Below are 18,631 nucleotides of genomic sequence, written 5' to 3' on the forward strand. Positions count from 1 at the left end.
GATTGCCTACTACATCTTTGCAGTTATGTCCATACCGAGTGTCGTTGGAGAAGCTTTTCCAGCCCACTGTGGCCATTAGCCATGGAACACTCTCTAAATGTTTCAATTTGAATTGTGTTAACTTAACTTATTGTTTTGTTTGTTTGTTTGTTTCCCTCTTAGACTGAACCAAATTAAACCATAATAAATTTACAGAACTAGAGTGGGAAAGGGGTGGGGAGAGAATAAAAAGCACACTCAAAGTCTTCTGAAGGCACAAACTATATGAAAAGTCTGGTAAAAGGAGTAGAGCCAACTGGGGACCAAAAAGGGATTTACACATGGAAGCATAACATAGTTGAGGGTATTAAGTGAATATTTCATGTTTGTCTTTAACAAGAAATAGAAGCCATGAGGGCAATAGGGTCTGAAGAGGAAACTCTTTCATAAGAAGGGTTCAAAATTGCTAAGGAGATGAGATTTGATAGTGATACTTAAAGCTGATTATTTCTGCCTAGTTAAAAATCTCAACACCAGGTTATGGCCCAACAGATTTATTTGGAAGCACTAGCTTTTGGAGTGCTGCTCCTCCATCAGGTGGTGTCACTGGTCAACCCCATGATCTGACTACAATCGCATGGTGTACAAAGCTTTTGTTTTGAATATAAAAACAGTTGTAACCCATAAGACTATATGAGATAGTCATAAAGATGTACAGCATGGAAACAGATGCTTTGGTCCAACTCATCCATGTTGACCAGATATACTAAATTAGGTGTATGATTTGGCTATTCAGCCCACCGAACCTGCTTTGCCATTCAATCATGTCTGATATGTTTGTCGAACCCATTCTTCTGCTTCCTCCCTGTAACCATTGATTCCATCTTTCTCTCTTTTTTTAATGACTTTGCCACAGAAGGCTGTGGAGACCTTGAGTTCCACTAGTTGACCACCCTCTAGCCAAAGAAATTCTACCTCATTTGACCATGTGCCTCTGGTAGTAATCTGGTGATTATCTGTTTTTCAATTTGGTCCCTAGCTGCTAATATTCCCTCAGCAGAACCTTTTTTTTTTAAACCTGTATCATTAATACCTATATCAGCCATGCCATTGGATCTTCCCCTAGTTATTCAAAAGTCCAAATGAGCGATCATGAACCTGGGCACCACAGCTATTAATGGCTCTCTTTTGGCCACAGTAGTGTCTGTACCCCTGACTGTACTATTCTTGATTTCAGCTTCACTTCTTTTGTGTTTTCCGCCCCTGCCAACCTCCTCCTGACCCCTCCCCCCAAAAAACAAATCAGCACTGAGTTAGAGTTCCTTGAGCGAGCAGCACTTGCTACAGATTTGGTTGCTATAAACCACATTGGGGTCCACCTGCTCCCACATTAATGCCTGGCCCTGCACCTCTTTTATTTTACTTAGTTCCTGGTTCATTTTTTTTCCCCAAAAAGAAATTCTACTTGTCTTCTAGTTTGTAGCCTGTAAATACCCTGTTCTACCTTCAGTCTGAAAGTAATCGGTATTATTCAAGTTATAGCTATCACCAACTACTGAACATGTGGCTTAGCTGTTATTTTGCTCTTTTGTGTTGGATGCCTGATCCTGGGCTTCAGCTTATCCTGTTTCTTTCAAAAAAAACTTGCAAACTGTGAGCTAAAAAAGCAAGTAAAAAGTACCACTTCCCCTCTGCAATGAATTCCCATGCTGCCTCCAAATAAAGTCACCAATCCAAAAAGTTGCCTTTTATCTACCTACCTTACCACCCTTGGGAATCTATAGACGTGTGCACCAAGGTCCCTCTGTTCTTTCCTGGATCCTAACATTAATTTGTAGCTTTCCTTATTGTATTAGCCCTCCTGAATTCACTACATTGCACTTTTTTCTTTTCTGTGTTGCATACCATTTGCCACACACCTGACCAGTTATTAATGTCCTGCTGTAGTTGAAAGCTGCTCTCCTCACTATTTTACCACCTTACCCATCTTTGTCTATGAGCTAATCACATCCCCAGTCTTTAAGTTGAAATTAATGTACACCACAGGTAAGGGTCCCAGTACTCAGCCTTATGGGACTCACTGGAAGCAGATTTGCAGTTACAGAAACAATCTGCCTTCACCCTTTGCATCCTACCTCCCAACCACTTTTTTAGAATCTAATGTGCCACTTTTGCCTGCGATCCCATGGGGGTTTTAATTTCTGGACCAGTCTGACATGAGAAACCTTGCCAAAGCATTGTTAAAATCCACATAGACCACATCAGATGCCTTTGATTTGACTGCATCTCTGATGTTTGATTCTTTGCTCCTAAGTCTAATATTTACGTTTTTGTAAGAATTGATGCAATGAAAAGGGGATTAGCAACATAGACACAAAATTGGCTGAGTTATGGTTGATTGATTTTTGGGCTGAAGGAAGTGGTTGACATTGGCATCCCTGCCAATATTTGACCAGTGTAAAATTCACTGTTATTAGTAATATTTGATTATGTTCTATAGTGATTTTAAAATATGGTCAACTAGACTCTTCTGTTAGGATGATATCTGCAAAGTTAGTTTTCATTGCAGGTTACAGAATACCTTCCAAACACACTTTCATGCATTTGATACGGGGAATTTTTGTACACTTTTGAGACTTCACTTGAAAACAAGCTAACTTCATATTGGTACAGATTCAATGGGTCAAAGGGCTATTTTCTGTGCTGTTACAACCATAATGAAAAATGTTTTGAGAAATGGCATGCATTTGTTTGTGGAACTGGTAAATCCAGAAAGAAACAGAAAATTGTTGAATTTGGATTTTATGCACTGAAGAATTGAAATTACTGGGTTTTGGGAATAATGGGATCACTCCTTTGTTCATCACATCACTTACTTGAACTTTTAGCCTGATTTGCCCATATGTGTTCTCATGACACACACAGCTTGACATGATATATGGTCATTGCTCTTTGTTTTTAGTAGGTAAGTATGCTATTCTGTGTAATTGCAACAAATCTTTTTACTGCTTTCCTGTTACTTTAGTCCCTTCATCACTTGCTCCTCCTTCATTTATTCCTTAATAGATGAAACAGGTATGCAGACATCCTAGAGCAGTCAAGGAGGAATTTAGTCTCCTTCTCTGCCATTCTTTTTTGTCTGCTTTCAGGTGCCCTTGGAAAGGGAATGTGCAAAGTCTATTCTAATCTTGAAACCTTTACCTGTAGTTTCTGGGGACATCATTATGATTCATCAGTCGGTCTAATGGTTATCCAGAATTAGCTCTGTAATCCTTGGACTTCTTTCAGGGTAATAGTTGAGTTCAAGTGAGTTGGTACTCCCTGAATTCACGGACGTTAAACGTTTTTTTTAAGTGAGCATGACAGATTTGGGGGAAATTGCCCATCAGAGATTTTGGCCCAGCTTTTCCTCTGGCCAGTTATGCCAATTTGGTGGAAGTGACATATGAGCTCCCTGTGATATTCCCAATGTAACACACTCAAAGATATCCCTGGGAAATTTAAACTTTTTGGTGAGCACTTCTGAACCTTCCCAATGACAGGCTTTTGCCCAAAACGTTGATTTTCCTGCTCCTCTGATGCTGCCTGATCTGCTGTGTTTTTTCTGCACCACACTGTACTCTCCAATCCTCTCTTTTTTTTTGCCTAATGTTCTGAAAAATCCTTTTTAAAGCAGAATTTGGAAATACATTGGAATTGCAAGTTTACACTCTTTAGTGTATCGACTAACTGAATAATTATTAAATTGGCCCCACCTTACCCTAAGTACCTTGACACTTAAAACCGAATGAACTGCTGGTACTTTATTTGCTGTAAATCAAAAACAAGAACTGCTGAGCTTTTCCAGCAATTTGTTTTGACAGCATCTGCGAAGAGAAAGTTTGGCTCTGGTGACCCTTCTTCAGAACGGTGACACTTAAGTACCATACCCTTCCAGCACCCTAATGTCACACTTGCCTTAAGATTAGATAGCCGCTATTGTAGTGGCGGTCAGGACCTTTTTTTTTTGAAAAATTTTGGAAACTAATCACTGCTGTGAAAGGGGGCCTGTTTTGTCTTCCTTACAGTTCTGTACTGCAAAAGAACTATCAGAATGAAAACACTGCTTTACATTGAGGGAATCTTAATTGGAATTCCCTTTCAGAAATGAGGCACTCCCATCTATTCTTTAATTGAGATGTAGGGCCTTCTAAACAACACTTAAGTCTCAACTTGCTTAGCATTTTTTTTTTTGCTTTGCTCATTTAGGCAATCCCTGCATACCAAGGATCATCCTAGTGATCCTACTCTGAATTGCCTCCATTGAAATATCTTCCCTCCAAATAAGGGGACCAAAACTGTTCTCACTACTCCAATGCAGTCTCACCAGCACCTTGTACTGTTGCAGTGTGACTTTCCTACTCTTAAACCCTTTGAAATAAGGGCCAACATTTCATTGGTCTTCCTAATTACTTGCTGCACCTATGTGCGAGCTTTCTGTTGCGTGCATTATTACCTGAAGCATGTTCAGTTGAGCTTATGCATGCTTTTTTTGTTTCCTTTTGCCTCTGATTTAATTTCAAAATGAAACACTAACCAGCTCTGAGAATAATGTCTGATTCATTTCCTGTTGCAAGTATTTAATGTTCAGCTGTTAAATTAATTTGGTTCGCCAGCACATTTTTCCAATGTCTCCTAGGAATATGGTTTCTGTATACACTTAGATATTAGCCACATTTACTTTCATATTGTAACAACTTGTCTTTTGTCCTACCTCCTCTCCCCTTGTGGCATTAAGCTTGAGTAATAAAAGGACATTCTATTTCAATAATGTTATCACTTTACATACTTAAATCTCCTGTGTTCTTCATTAAACAGTAAAGAACACACTCCAGAAACTTTCAGGATTTGTGTAAGTTTTTTTTATTAGCAAGAGGTACAATTTATTTAACTTTTTACTAAAATATTTAGAAATTAAATTCTTGCCTAGTTACCAACTTATTTTAATTTCTGCACTGATCTGATGCAAAGTTCAGTGGAAGGTTATGAAAAGTGACTTAATAAATATTTTAATAACCACTGGTGTGTCCAGATGTTTTGTTTAATGGAGTCAATCTATTTTGTGCATTAAATAGGTGTGTAATACATGTGACTATGATTTCAAATGTTTAGAGGTGTAGATTACCCTAAAGTACGCCTTGCCTTTGCACGAGAATTTATCAATACTTTTCACTTGAGACATCTCTTTTTATGTTTTTGTCTTCTCTTAGTTGACAGCAAATTTGCAAACAATTATTTCAAATAAGGGACTAGAAAAAGCAAATCCGAATTGCAGCTGTTTCTACTGTGGTCTTTGAATCTAAATTGCAGAGAAGATCCATTATGTGATCACTGAAAGTAAACTCGTTTGTTAAATGATCCTTAATCCTATCTTAAGAATTCATCAATTGAATGTTATGAGAACTGGGGAATAGAAGTATATTTTGAACATGATTGATCCCCAATAGGTTTGAAGATTTTTTTAAAGTCCACATCAAATAGTTTGTCAGCTGCTATTGTTGAAAGTATTTTTTGACAGTTAATCTTTTCAAAGCCGTACAGCATAGAAGTAAGCCTTTTTGACTCTGTCTGTGGTGACCAACAAACACCACCAGATTGCACTAATCCCATTTACCTGCACTTGGTCCATAACTTCCTATACCCTGGCATTTTAAGTACTCATCCAGATGTTGCTCAAACTTTGGAAGAGTAGCTGTCTCCACCAGAATGTTTGTTTCATATTTCTACCACCATCTAACCCACTTTCTCGTCACCTTAAACATATGCCTTCTGATCTTAGCCACGCTTGTCATGGAATGCATTCTCTCTCCTTTTTTTCACTCTGTTTATGCCTGTCATAATTTTGTATACCTGAACCAGGTCCTACCCATCAGTTGCCTTTTGCTCTAAGGAAACACCCAGCCTATTTGGGGTCTCCACATACTGAGACTGTGGCAACATCCTGTGCCACCACGTCCTTTCTAAAGTGAACTCCAGATTTGGGTAATGAGCATTACCACTGAAATGGTTGTTTTGTTTAAAAGTCTTTAATTTCAAGTGATATGCCGCTGAAGAATTTTTTTTCTGGCAGATCAGTTCTGTATCAATCCATTTCATGTCTAGAACATACTGAAGGATATTTTTATCAATATGTTTTCCTTAGAGTTCATAGCATAAGTGATTCATTTTAATGTTAGTGTGGAATTATTTCCTGCCTGTGAATGAATGGGAAGGCTTGGGATGTTCACTTACTTTTTGTTTAACATCAAACTTTATATTTGGTTACATGTTTCACTCTTAACTTGTTAGGAATGTCTTTTGGTAATTAAACTTTATCTGTTACAGGGGTAGAAGGAATACAGTTTATTAATCTAACCCAGAAGTTAGCAATCTGATTTTGTTTTTTGTCTTAATACTTTTTCATTTATAGGACACATGATTCACAAAATGAAGAGGAGAATTCTGTGCCAGATTCACTCTGGAGACGATACAGTGAATTTGAATTGTTGAGAAATTATTTAGTTGTTACATATCCTTGTATAGTGGTACCACCTCTACCTGAAAAAAGAGTGAGTAACATCCCCAAATGTGTGCCATTCAGTAATTGTCAATTGCAATAATCAAATGTGTAAGTAATTTGTCAAAATGAAGGGCTGCATTTTGAACCCTGTTGACATCCTGCACTGTGCATGAGGGTATCTAAGGCTTATGCTGAAGAAAGTATCCATTGAACTTTTTTCTTTTCCCTTTTAATACCTGATTTTCACACATAAGGTGGTGTATGAGTCCATTCCACTTCTAATGAGGGAGCAATCAATTAAAAATATTGCATTTGAGAATACTGAAGTGGATTAGATGCAATGCCATAGATGGCAGTTCTTTTAATAAAGCACATTGCTGAAAGCTTTTCTCTTGCCAATTCAGAGTTCTTATTAATGTAGATTTTAGTATGAAATGGATTCAAATCCCGATTCAAAGCAGTCATTAGAATAAAGAAAAGTTACATCCTAGAGCACTGGATGTCTATTCTTTTGGATTTGACCATAAATTTCCAAGTTAAATCTCAAATGAGAGAAACCAATTGTCATACATAGAAACATCGAGTCCTGCAATATTTTTGGGTTGCTGTATATCGGTCCACCATGTTGGACTTGCTCAACCTGCTTTGATCATGTGATAATGCTTCCTGTAAGATTTTAATTCTGCAAACCTTATTAGCATGTGTGGCCTGCTTTACCCCCCAGGGAAATCACAACTGAAAGTAGCTTCAACATTATTCAATAACAAGTGCCAGTTGAGTAACCTGCCTTCTGTTCCATTCCTGCAGGCAGAATTTGTTTGGCATAAGTTATCTGCTGATAATATGGATCCTGATTTTGTTGAACGACGAAGGATTGGTCTTGAAAACTTTCTGTTGCGTGTTGCTTCACATCCTACTCTCTCTTGTGACCCAATTTTCTATTTATTTTTAACACAGGTATTGGAAGTTTGATTTGTTTTGTTAGCTCTGCAATTTTAATACTTTTCATTGCAAATGGATGGCTTTGGCATTATTCAGTGACCAGTATGGCTGCAGAAAAATGAGAAAGAAATGCTGTATCATTTTAAATATCTAACTGGGGACCTCTACTGTACTATAAGCTAAATAGTATGTTTTCTTAAAAATTCTTGACCAAAGACCAATTCTTTTTTCCCTGGTACTATGGTACTCTTAAAACAAATAATTTCAAATTTTAGTGAGTGTAGAGCTTCCTTTTTGGCACTGACAAGTCATCAGCTGATTAATTCAAACTTCAGGTATGTTTGAGGTACAGGCTTTTGTCAGAAACTTTTTTTTTTGTCCTCTAACTTTGGATATAAAATGATATCATTTTTCCTCTGGCATGTTTGTTTCTTTCACCCACAGGTGAGCGCACCCCCCCTCCCCCCCACCCCACATCCACTTGAATGGTGTACAGAGTTTAAACAGAAAATGGCTAGTTGGTCGTCATTGGTAGCTTTGCCTCTACCAATGCCTATAGTATAATTTTTGTGGATTCTGCAAGACCCTTACTAGATTTTCTGTCAAAGTTCTGCAAACGTATTGCTCCTAGAACTCCAAAAATGTATTTTGTAAATTGGTTCAGAGCCACTTTCAAGTTTTGATCTGTTTCTGAGAGAATGGCATCTGTGATTTGATGTCTTGATGCATTCTCCAGGACTGTTGCTTTATAGGTTGAAGAAGCCACATTTTAGTAATGTTCCTCAGAAAACAATCCTATAAATGTGTTGATAAATAAACGTGACAGTGTTTGCTGTTAACTATTGTACTTCATCATTTATAGTAACTCCACTCTGAGGCAATCCAAATTGCTATGCCACCACATCATCTTCACAACCCAGTTCTTTTCGTTTCATTTTGGATTTCTCTTGCTCAGAAACTGAGAGCCTTAAACCTGAGAGATTAATATTACTGGATATTTTTTCATTTATGCAGGATGTAAAATTACTTGAATGTCTGTGAATTGCAAGTAATATAATTTTAAATTGGATCAAACAAGTGGCTGCAATATTAGATGGTTATAAGTTTGCAAAACAATTGTACAACTCCAGTAATAAAAATTGTGTTCAAATATACTGAGCCAGTTTGCAGCAATTACTTGATATGTAAATTTACATATTTTGAATGTCATGCTGGAATACTATTATAGCTGGTTGTTCACTGTTTAATTTTCTCAGGAAAATGGCTGGAAAGAAGCAGTAAATGAATCGGGGTTCCAAGCGAAGGTAAAGTTGACTTGACTTTTATTGGTTTATACACAAATATGTGCTATACTAATGGAAAATTACTACTTTCAAATTCATTAGAGTCTGATTTTTATTTTGTCTTTCAAAGCCCTGCAAAGACACCTGACTAATTTATATGTATCATTCAAATTGTCAAGCTGAAATCTAAACACTTGGTGTTTCAGTTTGAATTTGTAAGCATTTCTGGAAGGAATTTAACTTTTTAATTGGCTTGACAGTTTAGTGCTGAATGTTTAAACTATTTCGGTGCCTTTTTGTGACTTTCAAATAAGCATTTTGAGCTATTTTTGACGAAGAAAGAACAGGTGCAGTTGTCAATAAACCAATTGACTGGCCCCTTAAACCCATTCATAACCATATGATATGGTATTTCTAAATCTTTCTAATTGCAAGAAATGTGTTGCAGCATCAGGCTTTGTTGATTCAGTTGACTTGTCACATTCAACACGTGTTATCATATTTTCCCAAAATTGATACCTCTTGTCACTAATTGTGAGCTATCTTTAGCAATTTTAAATTTTTAATTGATCAATTCTTCACTTTTAGTTTTTTCATCCTGATGAGTGTTAATTGATTTAGGGGTTGATTAGTATCAGCTGATTACCTTGTGCAGTACTGAAGTTCTTTTTCCAGTTAGCGGCATTAAACAAGGATTGCGTCTTATCCATTCAGGTGGGCATAAGTGATCATGTAATGAGACTCCACCCCCCAAACTCTAACCAGCTAATCACTAGAACATATCAAGTAACTTGTCACATTTAGTTATCAAGATCTTGCTACGTCTATTTGTCTGCTCCCATAAGCAACGTTTACTTTTTTTTGTAACTCATGAACCCTGGAGTTGTAGATTGTCAGATCATCCATGACTTCGTTAAATAGCAGTGCCGACTCAATGGGCCATATGGTCTACTTTAGTTCTTGCATCTTACGATCTTTTATTTTTCAAATCCAGAAGCAAAAAAAAAGTATGTTCCTGTTTTAATCATGCCCTAACTGGAGAAGTCCATTTTTGAAAATTTTCTATCGTTATGGAGAGAGGGTGGGGAGCAGAAAAATGAAAGTTATTTTTAAATCTAGCCAGTTTATATACACTTTCTGTATTTAGAGTGCAACACTGACCATCATCCCTCCTTCCAGATGAAAGTGTATTGCACTGCATTGCAGAAAACTTTGGATTACCAAATATGGAGAAACTTTTTTAAACAGAATTGTTTAACAATCAATTCAGAATTGTTTTGAAGGTTTTCTTGATTGCCTGTAGAAAGTCCGATTCACTTATCCTCCAACTCCTTACCCTTAACTATATATTTACCCATTACCAAACAACTGATTGACCTTTTTATTGAAAATACTCTAAGTAGTGTGAGCAGCAGAGCCCATAAAATGAGGTTAATATGCTATCTTGTGATTTTAAAGAACTGATGTATACAACATTCAATTGACCTCTAACCCCATTTACTTCTGCAGCTGAGCAAAGTCAGCACAAATATGCATTCAAAGAATGATGATCATAGGAAGCGTTACAAATTGCACTGTCAGACATTTTTAAAAATCTGACTCCATTGTGCTGAAGAGCAATGTGTGCTTCACATTTTTTGTAGTTAACTGTATAAGTTCTGCCCTGACTTACTTTGGACATATTTGAGACTTGTATTTAGGCAAAGATCTCTGGTCCGGAATAAACCCGTTCATTCACATAAGAACGGGTAGTAACTAATACACCCTTTTTATATTTCTGTCACGCAGACTTCTGAGTTCCATGTGCAGCAAAAATGTTCAAAGCATGTTTGGTGTTTTAAATGTGATGTATACTGTTCATGTGATTTGGGCATTTGCTGATTTAGTAGCTTCAGAATTGGGAACCAGTACTGAGGAACAGATTTTGAGTGTACTATGGAAGATGAGAGGAAGGAAATTGTCATAACAGGAGGACCTCAAAGGTGAAACTCTGGCTTGTTTTACCAGACTCCCATTTGGTTATCTGTGGTCTATGGGTTCCATAATGAATAGCTAAGTTGTATATCATAAGAACTTTTTGAAATCCATGCATAAAGTGGTATTAGACTAATAAAATTATACATTTGAACATTGCCAGTACTAACGTCTTTTGTAAGAGCTGTGTTTTTTTATTAAGTAGCTTTTTTGTTTGTTTTCCTTATTATCCATTACTCCATGAGAATAACTAAGTTGTCCTTTGAAACTGCATTATATTTTGCAGCTTTAATTATCCATCAAACTCTTCAGTGTATAAATATTCAATCAAAACTTAAATAAAAATTCAGTGTTGCAAATGTGGCATTGGTTTAACTCCAAATCTAGTATTTGAATTTTTAAATTGCAGTGAATTGTTATCCTTGGCCATGCACTTAATGTTGCAATTTGAGTTTGTTTTTAAAATCAGACCCTTTTTATGTGGTGTAACCCTTGAATTTTGACCTTGTGTGCCAATTGGTTGTAATTCCATGCCTGTCTGAAAATAGCTCCTTGGAGACTACAAAACTCGTGTAGTCTTAACTTCAGCCTGTACTAAAGATTTTTAAAATGTCCAAGAGCTGAAAAACCCAACATTCTGAGTTACTGTTGTATCTCTTCTGTCCAATGAAAAGGTCAATTGAATAGAATTTAAGAGCAAATTTCTTCACTATGCAGCCATTGAATGAAGAAGGATTGTTTTCAAATATTTAAATCTGCCTTTTTTATTTTAAAACAGGCAGATTCCAGATTAAAAGCACTCAATGCAACATTCAGAGTCAAGAATCCTGACAAGTAAGATTTTTTTCCCTTTTTTTTTTGTAACATTTGTTTTAAACTAGCAGCTTTTGTTTTCTTATCGATCCCTCAGGATTGGTAAGTACCTTTTCTGTCTATTCTATCACGTTTTTCCTAACTTAGTGCTCAACATACAAAAAATATAATGCTGAATTGATATGCCAGCTAGGGATATAGCATGAGAATTTAGATTGCATGGAGAAGCTCATTTGTATAACTTATTTTTTTGTGATAACTGGCTTGACTTTGTCAACATGGTTTTATAAATGAGCCATTGTGCACATGGAATTTCTCTGCAAATTGCATATGTGATGAATAATGTCTTAAGTGCATGTAGCATCATTTGGTGACCATCTCAATGCAGAGAAGTTCTATTATGCAGTTGTGAATTATGTCTGGCCTGGTTTGTCTGTACTCTCCAAACCATTCCTCAAATTTGTAGAGAAATGCACCACGAAGGAGGATAATCACATCATTGGGTAATTCAGTTAGTGCCCCATTTTGCATACATCCTTCCAATTATTTTATATAGTTGCAACAATATTTGAAAGTATTGGTGAGACTGCACCTGGAGTGTTGTGCGCTGTTTTGGTCCCCTTATTTGAGGAAAGATTAGTGGCATTTGGAGGCAGTTCATAAGAGGCTGACTAGATTGATCCCAGGTTTGGGGGGTTTATGGTATGAAGAGAGATTTGCACAGTGGAATTGAGAAAAATGAGGTATTCAAGATGATAAAAGGTGTGGATAAAATAGATGTGGAGCGGAATCTTCCTCTTTAGGTATATGTCTTTTATGAGCCACTTTTCTTGCTCTGCTGCTGTCAATCCCTGAGAATGCTGTTAATGAAGAGCTTTGGCATCATACATATGCAAGTATTTTGTGCCATGAAAAAGAAATTCAGTTAAATTGATCACTTGTATCTTCGCTGTATTTACCTGTAAATATTTGCCGTTTATTGTTTTCATTTGCTTTAATAATATTGTGCTTCCAGAATCTTTTGATTTAACCTTGACTAAACCAACTTTTTAAAAGTTGTGCTTGCAAAAGCAGGTCAGTGGCTGAGGTCTGCAGTGAGAAGCTAATTCTACAAAGTCTGTCCAGCATTGATGCTGAGCAAGTCAGGATTGTGATGGATTACTCACCACTTGCCTGGATGAGTGCAATTTCAACAATACTAGAGACATTCAAGAGGAAAATAAAAGCCAGAGTGCTTGGCACCCCACCTATTACATTAAACTTCCATGCACTGCAGCAATTTGCCATCACGCTTTCTAAACTTGGAACTAGAACAGTGAGGGCAGATGCATGGAGCACCATTACCTGCAAGTTCCCCAAGTCATTTGTTTATTTGCAACTGTATTACTATTCCTTCACTGTTACTGGGTCAGATTCCTGATGCTCCCTTCATTACAACATTGGTGTACCTGCATTAATATAGAATACAGTTTTTGCAAAAGGCACCTCCCAACCACCACCTTGAAGACAATTAAGATTAGGCATTAAGTGCAGGCTTTGTCTATGTTGTTCAAATCTCAAGAACGAGTTTTAAAATCAGAATTTAGGCAGTTGCGATCTGTGGTCTGACCAGGATCTTCTACAGTTTTGTAACTGTCTCTCCTGCCTGTGACAACTGTCTTGCGTTGCTTAGACATCTTGGGAATGAAGGTAAAATCCCTTGTTTTTATTCTTGATGAAGGGCTTTCACTGCACTTTGGATGCTGCCTGAACTGCTGTGCTCTTCCAGCACCACTAATCCAGAATCTTGGGAATGAAATCTACTTAAGTTCATCTTTCAGCTTCACCTTGAATATTCACAATCCCATTTGAGTACATATATCAGTGTGTACTGCATCTTGAAAACCTGTGATCTCAGAGTAACAGTCAGCCATTTGTCCTTTCAAGCCTAACTTGCCATTTGGCACCTCTATCCAATGAAATCGTGTCTGGTCTCCTCTCCACTTTTGTCATCTGCATCCTGTAAGACCTTGTTATACTCTGGAATTTTTTTTTGTAGCTATATGTTCCATTTCATTGTTCTGTTCACTTTTTTTTTTAATCCAGCTCCAGAAAAAGCTTAATTGTAAATACTAGTTTGTTTGCTCAACTGGAAGATTTGTTTTCAGATGTCTTGCCACCATGTCAATAGAAAACCAGCTATGCCAGCAATGCTTCATCCAGAGGCTTACTGAATATACTACGCAGTATGGTGAAGAGACGTCTGAAAACTAACCTTCCAGCTCAACAAGCAAACCTACATCCAGAACCTCTGCCTGAGCTACAAATCTTCTTAACATGCTAAAGCTTACAATTTAAATGCTTTCCCCCTTCCACTTCCCATTATATGATTTTGCTCACTTCAGCTAGCTAATATTACTCATCCTGTTTGGTTAAAAATTTAAATGTTATTGAAGCCATATGTTGTGATTGGCTTGTTGAATTAAGTTTACATTTCTGTTCTGTTAAATAGTATTATCAACTTGTTTTAGGTATTTTTCATATATTAAGGCTTCTAGGAAGTCAACTAAGTTCCCCCAAAAGCTTATTCTCCATCATTTGACATGCTCTCCATTTTACAGAAACTTTTTTTTTGGTTCGCCTTTTGTTGAATGGTTTGTTGGTATTCTAAACAATAAAATGCAATTTGAGTATTAAAAAGATTAAAAAGAACTTCATCTCTTTGCAGGAGATTTACGGAGCTGAAACATTATGGAGATGAACTGCAGTCCATCATATCTCACCTCCTGCGAGTTAGAGCAGTATGTAATTCTAGGCTTATACTTTTTCTCTCTTTCCGCCCCCCCCCCCCCCGCCCAAGAGTGATTATACTTGTGTATAAACTTGTAAAGTAATATGTTGGCAAGCTATTATACCCAGTTCCTACTACTGTCACTGTGTCTTTCACTGTTCAACCTATTCTACTGGACAGCAATCAGGATCAGTAATCCTCATGCCCACCCTGACAATTACCAACTTTTTAGTCATTGCAAATTGCAATTCAAAATTGGATCAACTTCCCTAGGCCCTATAATAGCCTGATGATTCAGGAATTCATTTGCTGATTGAAAACAGATTTTTTTTTCCCCTTGATTGATATAGTTTCACAATTTTTTAAAAATACTTTTTGCTGCAATCTTGTAGTTGTCTAAATGTGTGGTGATTTTGCATTGGTGGTTCTTACTTTAATTTCCAAAATGCTTACTGTAATTGCAGAGAGTGGCAGACCGTCTGTATGGCGTATACAAAGTGCATGGAAATTATGGAAGAGTTTTCAGGTAAGTTGTTTAAGAATTTTTCACAGCTTCATCGTTTTATAAACGTACTGAGCAATATAAAGGAGTTTAAAATTACAAGCTTGGGAAGGTGAAATAATTATTATATTAAATGTCTGGTATAAATTGCATAACTGTTTAAACAGCATAAATTTTTTTTTTCTTTTTTATCAACGGTAGTATTCTTTCTCCTTTTTGAACAGTCCATGGAAGGCCTGTTAGAAGTTTTTGTACTTTTTTTTAGTACATCTACATGGACTATAATCCAAATTCGTTTTCTTTTTGCACAGCGAGTGGAGTGCTATAGAGAAGGAAATGGGAGACGGACTGCAGAGTGCTGGTCACCACATGGATGTGTATGTATCTTAAACAATCCTAACTAACTCGTGATACAGTAGAAGATTTCAAAAAATAGGATTTTAAACTTGCATGCTTAAAGCCTTTTTGGGGAAATCTGGAAGCAAAATAATACTGACATCTCTTAAACAGATCAAAATTCAGTTTTTAAAAATTGTAGGAATTAAAGTAGCTAAATATAAACCTCTAGAGTTTTCAGTGTTATAATTGTAGGAACGTTTTTGGCATTGTTCCCATTTCTTTTTTGAAACCTGTGCCAAAAACCATGCAATAACAAAAAGCTGCTGTACTGCACGCTTGATGACTTCCATTTGCTTAATAGAATGACATTATCAAGGGCCTTTAGATTATTTATGACTGGAAAGGAAAACCGTCACATGGAACTATTGGTGCCTTGCTAACCATGATCAGACTCTAGCATTTATTGAGTGGCATGCATTGTTTTGTGAATTTTAAAAAGTTGCTTGCAAGCATTTTTAGGAACAGTTTTCAGGAAAATGCAAGAGTAAGCAATGACAATTTTTAAACATTTTTAAATGACATTTATTTTGTTGAAAACTTAAGATTTGGTACACCAGTTAGTTATACCACACTTTTATGTGGGCTGCATTTTAATGTGTTATGGTAAAACACAAATCCCTCAACTGTGACAGTAATGTTTTATTGCGTGTCAAGTTCAAGGCTTTTCTTCGTTCTTAAAGATATGCAGCATCTATTGATGACATTCTAGAAGAGGAGGAGCACTACGCTGACCAGTTAAAGGAATATCTCTTCTTTGCAGAAGCTCTTCGGTATGTATTATGCACTTTTTTAAAACCCAAGGCAATTTGAAGAGTTGGGTTAATCAAACGGAGTCTTTTTTTTCTAAATTAGAATACCGACAGCGCAGAAAGAGGCTATTCGGCCCATCAAGTCTGCACTGACCCTCAGAGCATCCCAGCCCCTACTCAATCTCCACATTTGCCATGGTTAATCCACTTAGCCTGCACATCTGTAGTAGGAAACTGGAATACCCAGTGGAAATCCTCACAGACACAGTCACCCAAGGCTGGAACTGAACTTAAGTTCCAGGTACTGAGGCAGCAGTGCATACTACTGAGCCATCGTGCTGCTCTTTAAAACTTTAATGCTTGTAACAGCAATCTTGTAAGTATTATAATATAATTGGCTTTGATACAAACTTTTGAATTCATCAGCCATGAGGTTTCTGTGTTGACATAGATCTGTTTCAGCACTTAGTCTCTCTCTATACACACTCAACAATTGGCCATGTATGAAGCTGCTATCTGTGTTCAAGTTACTTTTAATGGCCAACTGAACTTGTTGCAATATATATTGGAAGCAATTACTTTAAAATATTTTAATGTTTGATGCAATGCTAGCCAAGATCCATTCTCTACTACACAAATGATATTCATCTTAATTATTCATGGTAATGGGGTCAAATTTATTCTTAAAAACTCTACCTATCCCCACTGAAGCAATTCAAAAAGGCCTGCTTTAAACTATGATAATTTGAGGATGGTCAATAAATACAACCTTTAGCAATTTTTCATTGCATTTTGAGAGTTTAAAGAGGTAAGGGCATAATAATTTTATTGCTGGGCTGGTGAGCCAGTTACCCAGAGACCCAGGTAATGTTCTGGAGAAGTAGATTTGAATCCCAGCACTACTTTATCCAAATTTTAAAGAAAAAGCTGAAATTAAATGTCTAATCATCTTTGGCAGTCCCTCCAGTGTCAAGGATAACGTGTTTTCCTGCCTTCCCATTTTGGGAAGGTGTATTTGGCAGTAATTGAAAAGTTGTAATTCTGGAGCTGCCCACTGATTTACAGGTGAATCAGGTGGTGTTTGCTAAGGTGGGTGGAATGTTCTGGATTCTGCACTTTGTGCTGCTTGTGCTTGGTGTTCACATGATCTAGTTGGTGCCTTTAATTGCCAATAGGTTCAATCACAGTTGATCCTTCTATTTTGTGTGTTCTAGGGCAAGCTACTCCCATATGTCAGTGGGGGTGTTACATTTTGTTTATAGATACTTTCAGGGTATCCTTGTAACAATTCCTTTGGCGGCCTCCTATTGTTGCTTACCATTGTGGAGCTTGGAATAAAGAACTTGTTTATGGAAGTTTGTATCTCTATGCCTGACACGTGACTCACCTATTTCAGCTGGTCATTTGTGAACAGTGCCTTTCCTGGAGGCAGACCATCATTGGTTGGACATAGCAATCAGTGAGTTTGCAGGATTTTGGAGAAGGCAGTACGGGTGATGACTATCCAAGGATTTGGGGTTTCATCATTTGAACAGTTACTTTTCTTTGTCAGACTAAGTGTCTAATGACATGAAATCATTGTCAATTGTCATAAAACCTGTGGGATATCCTTTTAGGGTAGGAAATCTGGTGTGGGGGGAGCAGAGAGGTTGGAAGTGAAGAAAGAATTTCAGGTAATTGGGGTCACATTTAGTACCATAGAAAAATCGTCCCAATGTCCCAGGTCTAACCATCTTTAGCTGCTTAACCTTTGTTGCATTATCCAGTCAGTAGTAGGAATATTCACTGCAGTGCTCAGCACCATTTGTTACTTCTTTTGAAACTGAAGCCATCTATGTCTGATTGCTACAAACCTGGCTAATACCCAGATTTGGGCTGACAAGTGACAAACATTCACATCAAGCTGAAGTACCAAGACCGTGACCATTATGATGTGTGTATTATAATTAGTGGCGTGTGTGTGTGGGTCAGTTTTTATGAAGGGGTCAGGGCAGTCTTTCAGGAACCATAACTTTAACTTTAAAGCCAGTATATTTCAGAGAGACCATGTGACTGAAATAACCCCTGGGCTTTTAATGAATGTTTGCTTATGCTGTGCGGTTCTACAACCAGAGGGAAAAATCATTACATTAGCTAGAGTAGAATCTAGGATGAGCAAACTTTAGTTCAATCTCTTTTGGGTTTAGTTCCAAAGAGACCCAACTGAAGTCAGTGTGAGTACAGCTCCTTCTATAAAAGAAGATTGTTCTGAGCAACTACAGTAATAGATTGCATCAGTAAAAGATTGTAGTTAGGAAATTTTCAGACCAGAAATGTCGTAATTTTAGAATTTTTAAAAAATTTAGTGTGGAAACAGGCCCTTTGGTCCAACAAGTCCACACTGACCCACAGAAGCACAATCCACCCAGACCCGTTCCCCTACGTTTTATCCCTTCACCTAATCCTGCGGGCAATTTAGCATGACCAATTCACCTAACCTGCACGCTTTTGGACTGTGGAAAGAAGCCAGAGCAAACCCACACAGACAATAGGAGGATGTGCAAACTCCACACAGTCAGTCGCCTGAGGTGGGAATTGAACCCAGGTTTCTGGTACTGTGAGGCAGCAGTGCTAACCACTGTGCCACCATGTATCTTCTGTGATTTTTCCAATCAAAATATTTTGTGAATTACTTTTACAGAC

At 37.2% G+C, this 18,631-nt stretch overlaps 1 protein-coding gene across 1 annotated transcript in view; it reads left to right on the forward strand.

Moving 5' to 3' along the window:
- The window catches only part of snx4 (sorting nexin 4), a 52,748-nt gene that overhangs the window by 13,559 nt on the left and 20,558 nt on the right, over window positions 1-18,631 (forward strand). Inside the window, exons 3-10 of the mRNA XM_060827861.1 lie at window positions 6,428-6,566; window positions 7,325-7,474; window positions 8,716-8,763; window positions 11,495-11,550; window positions 14,237-14,309; window positions 14,764-14,825; window positions 15,113-15,178; window positions 15,881-15,970. Of these exons, the coding sequence (XP_060683844.1) occupies window positions 6,428-6,566; window positions 7,325-7,474; window positions 8,716-8,763; window positions 11,495-11,550; window positions 14,237-14,309; window positions 14,764-14,825; window positions 15,113-15,178; window positions 15,881-15,970 (684 nt within the window). The remainder of the gene's footprint in view (window positions 1-6,427; window positions 6,567-7,324; window positions 7,475-8,715; window positions 8,764-11,494; window positions 11,551-14,236; window positions 14,310-14,763; window positions 14,826-15,112; window positions 15,179-15,880; window positions 15,971-18,631) is intronic.

Source organism: Hemiscyllium ocellatum, chromosome 7, assembly GCF_020745735.1.
Source record: "Hemiscyllium ocellatum isolate sHemOce1 chromosome 7, sHemOce1.pat.X.cur, whole genome shotgun sequence".
NCBI classification, from domain to species: Eukaryota; Metazoa; Chordata; class Chondrichthyes; order Orectolobiformes; family Hemiscylliidae; genus Hemiscyllium; species Hemiscyllium ocellatum.